At 39.2% G+C, this 6,347-nt stretch overlaps 1 protein-coding gene across 1 annotated transcript; it reads right to left on the reverse strand.

Moving 5' to 3' along the window:
* Positions 1-705: 705 nt before the first annotated feature.
* LOC101488547 (protein OBERON 4) lies at positions 706-5,598 on the reverse strand. Its single transcript, XM_004506258.4, has 2 exons — positions 2,428-5,598; positions 706-1,600 (listed from the first exon to the last, which is right to left on the reverse strand). Exons 1-2 carry the CDS (start codon positions 5,444-5,446, stop codon positions 1,041-1,043), a joined length of 3,579 nt encoding a protein of 1,192 aa, XP_004506315.1. The 5' UTR covers positions 5,447-5,598; the 3' UTR covers positions 706-1,040.
* Between the last annotated feature and the right edge of the window lie 749 nt (positions 5,599-6,347).

Consider the following 6,347-nt stretch of genomic DNA (forward strand, 5'->3'; position numbering starts at 1 on the left):
TAGACATAAACACCACCGAACACCGACCATCATAAAAAATTGCCACAATCATCAACCGTCCACATTAAACCACCATTGACCACCACCACTTCTGACCACCGCAAACACCACCAATCAACTACCTCTAACAACCATCATCTCCGACAACCACCATTATCATCGACCACCTACCTCTGACCACCTTCATCCACCCACCCACTTGTGGCCACTACTAGCATCTTTGACCACCTTTGACAATCCCCACCACGATCTCCATCCACCTCCGACCACCATCTAGAACACCTAGCATAATCACCACCCACCTCCCACCACCTTCAACCACCATCGACACAACTATCGTCCACAACCCCAGTCATTGTCCATAATTATTTTCCTGTACATATTTGTTGAATTGATTTTTTTACTTAATTTCAAAACAACTTTTCCTTAAAACTCAACCAAAAATAGATTATAAAATTCTTGTTTTATTTTAAAATGAACATATCACCACCGATAAACATAAACACCACTTCAACGACCTGAATTCCAAACCAGACCTAACATAAATACTAAATTACTGCCATTTACCTATTAAAAAGATAATGAAAAAGGTACAGCTGGATCACACTTGTACAGAAAAAATAACCATGATGAAATCATTAATTGACCAAAATGCAACAAATATGTTAAGTCAAGTCCCAACAGCAAAGTTCAAAGCACACAATATCCACCAAGGTTTTTAAATTATAATTTTCCTACAGCTGCCAGTCAGTACAATAAGTCTGTACAGCAAATCCAGCCACATGGCCATTTTTGTCTTTCTAATAATAAAATAAACTGTTTAAAACTGCTTTCACAAATGATATTGTTTTATAAGACTGATAACTACTGTGATGGACTCTACAGATCTTGGTTAGCAGCTCATAACAACAAATAGATATAACTGTGGATCAGAAACTACAGCAGCACCCAACAATAAGACAGAGCACTAGAACCTACAAATTTCAGGATTAGACATATTACATTTACCTGAAAGAACTATTCTAAATATTTTGATCTGGTCACATGGCAAGGCTCATTTTAGTAGCTTCCATTTTGGATAACAGATCTTTAATGTCTGACTCCATTCTCATTTTCATGTTCAAATACTCCATATGAGCCCTCTCTAATGCTTGGAGTTCTTCTATCTTTTGTTTACGCATTTCATCTGTCTCGGCCAACCGTAACTTTGCAATTCGATTGGCATACTCTTCTTCGATTTTCTCATTCTTTGCAAGGGCTATGCGTTTCAACCCTTCAGCTTCCCTCCTAGCATCATCAGCACGAGATTGAAACATTTTAGCCTCTGCCTGTTTGATTTTTACTATACTCTCCAATTCATCAAAACAGAAGTCCTTTGGGACACTACTAATCTGCAACTCTTGCACCAGGGGCCTTCTACTATTATTCTGGTCAAAGCTAGGAAGCATGTTTGCAGGCCGTTCTAACAGTGGCGGCTTCTCAGAATAAATAGACTTTAGCCAAGCAGCTTCCTGGCTGGGCCCAGCCACCCCATTGTTTTCTTTGACTTGATCCTTCCCAGAAAAGTTTGTTGTCGTGGTTAATTTGGAAGAATCACAACCTGCAATTAACCATAATGGATGTAAATAAGTACAATTCAGCATTCACAAACACTAAAGTTGCAAACGTCCAAAGAAATAAATGCCTAAGAACTCATATGTGGAAAATTGTATGATACAAGTGTTGTTAATTGGGGAATGCAAAAAATAGCAATTAGTTCAGATTATGCTACGCTACACTACAATAGTGGTTTGTTAAACTTCCACTATCCTATAGTGCAGGTATATCCGCTTCTTGTAGATCTTGTATATTGAGTTAACATCATCACAAACTATATTCCAACATGAATACACAAAACCTATTCTGACATGAAGCAATCGACATGGTTTTGTACATTCCAAAAAATATCAGGTCTAATAGAATGATTTACTGAAATAAAACAAAGTCATTTAAATCTGACAAGCGACAACCATAATATTTTAATGTCATTCAAACAGCAAGAATAAGTCCCATACTGTAGGTAACAATGCCATGAAAAGGTATAATTTGCATTGATGGTTTACCTATATATTCGAACTATTAAAGAAATTAAAGAACATGTCTATAGACCTTGATGACATATAATTTAACATGACCAATTTGGGCCAAATATTCCAAGTATCTTGACATGCATATGCCCAAAGTAAAATGTGCCAATAAATTAGATTTATTGAAGTTTACATAGCAAATTACACTTAATTTTCCATATACAGCTACAAAAAAAACACCAAAATACAGATATCCTTGCTTCATGCAAGCCTTTCATCTATATACTGTAAAATTAGGCTAAAAGCATTCAAATAATAAAACAATGCAAGTATGAAACCATCAAAGACATTTGTTACTCACCAGAAAGGAAAGACATGATGTGTCTCCAAACCTCAGGAAGGTTCGACTTATGTGTCAGCCTCGGCAGCATTTGATCGGCAATCTCATGCAACTGTCTACCTCTTATATCCTTGCTGGCAGAAAAGATTCTCTTTACATATTCAAGTTCCTTGCAAAGAGTTTCGGCTGACCACTCTTTTGCAAAACTTTGAAACACCTCTTTGACAAAGCCAAACATCTCAGAAGGGTGGTCGCAAGCAATGCAGTGAAACTGCATCTCAGTCATTCCTTTTGTTCCAGTAGTACTAATCCCATTTCTAACATAGGATTCTCGTAATCCACAGTCGGTGTGACACCAGTGAAGACAAACATCACACCCAACCCAACTACACGTATTCGACGCATTGTCAAACTTAGAGCACACAAGACACATACATTCCCTGCAAAAACCATTCTTCTGCACACAAATTTTGCAATCACATTCATCAACAGGCAACTGACTTTGACATGATAAATTCCTACACTTCAAGTATAGAAAAACTTGAGCTAAATCCGAAGATGAAATGTTATCATCTAGGTGAAGATAATGAGTTACACCAGTTTTTAATGCAACCAAAATTTCCAGCAGCACTCGGTGACACTTCACTAGAACATCCAAGGTTATATCAGACCTGTTCTGCAAAACTTTTTGAAAAGCAAGTATCTGTCCATGCTTATCTGCATTGAGCATGAGTTCCAGAATACCCTCTTTCAGCCGTGTTATGTACTGTCCGGTCATTTCATGGAACTTTCTAGACATTGCATGCACAGGTTCAGAAACTACTCTTGCAATGATTGTCTCAACATAATCAAGTCCACCCATCAGAAATTGTTCTTGTCCCTTCTGGCTGGTAGATCGATGTAGACTACCGCTACTCCTTTCCCTAACCTCCTTCCTTTTCTCAAAACTATAATTTGATCCATTGTCATGAGACCCAACACTTTGTGTAGGAGATCGAACATCATCATGTCGCCTTGAATGTCCTGAAAGCTGCTTATGAAAACTCAGTTGCCTTTCAAGTCCGCTGCCCATTTTCGAGCTTCCTTCTAGAGCCCTCGAAGGTTGACCACCTTTCACAGCTTGAGTGTCTAAAATGCCCCATGATGCTTGAGGCTGGTAAAGTGAGCCATTCCCATTTGTCAAATTTCTCTGACCAGAGGGAACTTCTTTCTGCTTGGGATCTCCCTGAGACAGGGCCTGCCAATCTATTCCCTGAAACAAGGGGCGACTGCCAACCGATTTTTCATAGTCCACTGAATTTTTCGTTAGAGAACAACTTGGATTGTGATATAATGATTGGGAACCTGAAAATGACATTGATGCAGTAAAACCATCCGAGTTAGTACAAAATGTATTACTTAGAGACTGAACACTCCGTGCTTGACTGGGAGATCCAGGAGTGGCTTGCAATATTGTCTCCTGAGCTCCTATCGGTAACAGAACATTTGGCAAGCTAAGAGTAAGATCAAGCTGCCTCATTGCAAGAATTTCATCTTTCTCCTTTTTGAGGACCGTGCGTTCGGACTTTTCATCTTTTCTCACTGGAGATCTAGAGAAAAGCTCAAACCCTCTTGTGCTCGGACCTTCCATGGCATCTTCAGGGCATGCCACGATATCTTTTGACTCTCTATCAATCCACATTCCATCTTTTGAAGAATAAGCAACATCAGAAGGCGTGACCGAGACGCTTTTGCCTTTATCCTTTGCAGTGACTGTTTCTTCCTTCACTTCGTTGGCAACTTCATTCTCGGTTGAGCCTTCATCGTTTAACTCAGGTCTGTCACCACCACCTACACCCTTGTCCTCCACATGCTCCTCTTCATTAACCAATGCCTTCTCCTTATATGTTTCCTTCTCAGCTTCATCCTCGGAGCGAGTATCTTCACCATTCAAACACACATCTTTCTTATCATCACCATCATTACGGACGTTTCCAATCTCAGTCTCTGTAACAGGCAATTTCTCAGTTGGATTATCTCGAGTCTGAGGCTGTTCATGAACGTCTTTCTCTGCATCTTTAACCTCCAAATCAATATCCTCCTTAGATTTCGCATCTTTCTCACTCGACAACAACTGTTTTTCTTCCATAACAACATCTGCATCACCGGGTGGGCACTCATTCTGCTTATGCACTTGTTTGTCCTCAGAGGTTTCCTGGCTTTCACTTCCAGCTGGTACATCTTTAAGAGCCGGTTCAGAATCGGTATGCGAGACGGGTTCAGGTTCAAGCTCCCCCTCTTCCATTTCACTAGCACTTCCACACTGTACCTGTTGCAACAACTCTTCAGTTTTCTTCACCTCAACACTAACACTCTTGGATTGCTCACTCTCTGAATCCTTAGACCAAGAAGGTGACTTTGATTTAGACTTAGCTTCTCTAAACACCCTCGGAGAAGGAGATCTCTTCTTCGAATGTTCGCTCTCTGAATCCTTGGACCAAGTTGGCGATTTCACATCCCTTGAAAATCCCTTGGGCGAACGAACAACTCTCTCTTCAACTCTATTATTGTTATTATTATTACTCCCTCTACTGCTCTCATCAAAATCCTTCAAACCTCTTCTCCACGAAGATACACTTCCCTCCCTTCTCGACCGATCCCTCTCTGATCGAAATCCCTTCGGAAACTCCCTCCTCGATCCACCACAGAAACTCTCCGACCGATGAATCGAATTCCTATCTCCACCTCCACCACCACCACTATAACCACCACCTTCCCTATACCGATCAAACCCCTTCCTCCTATCAAAACCATCGAAATCATGCTCAGATCGCTTCCGAACGACTCTCGAACCCTCCCGATCTTCTTCCACCGTCCGATCCCTTTCGTAGCGTGATGAAGAGGAAGTGAGCAAACCCTTGCGCACATTCTCTTGTTTATAGTAAAAACTTCTCTGACCAGAAGATGAAAACGAACGGTTCAGATTTGAATCCTTTACACCATTATTCTTTTCACCGTTGTTGTACGAGTGAAGATCTTCGCTTGACCTCAATCTCTTCATAATTACGAAAATTACAAAAACGACAATAAATCACAAAAAACGCAGAATCAGATAAGGTTATCTATTCAAACGACAACAGCACCAGAAAAATTCCTCCAATCGACATGAAAATGGCGGCTAGGGTTTCACGAACCTTAGTTTTGTAAACTAAGGCGAATACGCGAGAGAAATTATGTGAAGGAATAAACTGGAGAGTAATTGAAAATAGTAACGGTTATCGGAAATTTCACCGATTAAAACTTTTCCGGCGAGTTGCGGCGGTGATAAATATGAGGAGAGGAAAATAAAATAAAAAAGGAAAGAAAATAAAAAAAGTTGTGAAGGATTTATGATTTTCCTGCAGTCAACGGAGTTTAACTATAGTGAAGAGAGAGAAAGAGAAGGTGTTGGACTTTAATACGCAAAGTGCGCGAGATACCAAGAAAAAGGAAATTCGAGGGGGTGCGTATTGCGCGTTGCTGGCGCATTTTAGTTGAATTTAAAACTAGTAAAACTCACTTGACTTGTGTGTGTTGAATACTTTGTACTGTGTGCGAATGGGTTGGGCCGTTGGGGTGATTTGAATGCTAATTCTGTGTTTGGTAATCCACTCAAAAGGTGACACGTTACGAAAATGTCTTCATGTCTTGTTTGTTTTCTTTTTCCTTTTTTGCGAATTTTTTTTTCATCTCAATTATACCTAAAAATAAAAATCTCTTTTACCAATGAATACATATAAATGTAGTTTTATATTTATTAAGGATGGTAATTGAATATATTTAATTTTTTATATTTTTGTAAAAAATAAATATAAATAAATTTTATGAAATTTGTTTAGACTTTAATTATCATGATTGTCAGTGTAAAAAAAATGTAGACTTAATCGTACTTTTATTCCTCCTATTTTAGTTCAATTACGAAA

The sequence above is a fragment of the Cicer arietinum genome, chromosome 6 (genome assembly GCF_000331145.2).
Source record: "Cicer arietinum cultivar CDC Frontier isolate Library 1 chromosome 6, Cicar.CDCFrontier_v2.0, whole genome shotgun sequence".
Classification (NCBI taxonomy): domain Eukaryota; kingdom Viridiplantae; phylum Streptophyta; class Magnoliopsida; order Fabales; family Fabaceae; genus Cicer; species Cicer arietinum.

Bases quoted from the DNA above. Each gene is read 5' to 3' on its own strand.
- LOC101488547 (XM_004506258.4), bottom strand. From the start codon at position 5,446: ATGAAGAGATTGAGGTCAAGCGAAGATCTTCACTCGTACAACAACGGT. The intron at 1,601-2,427 runs GTGAGTAACAAA...GGTTAATTGCAG, and splicing joins CATCATGTCTTTCCTTTCTG to GTTGTGATTCTTCCAAATTA.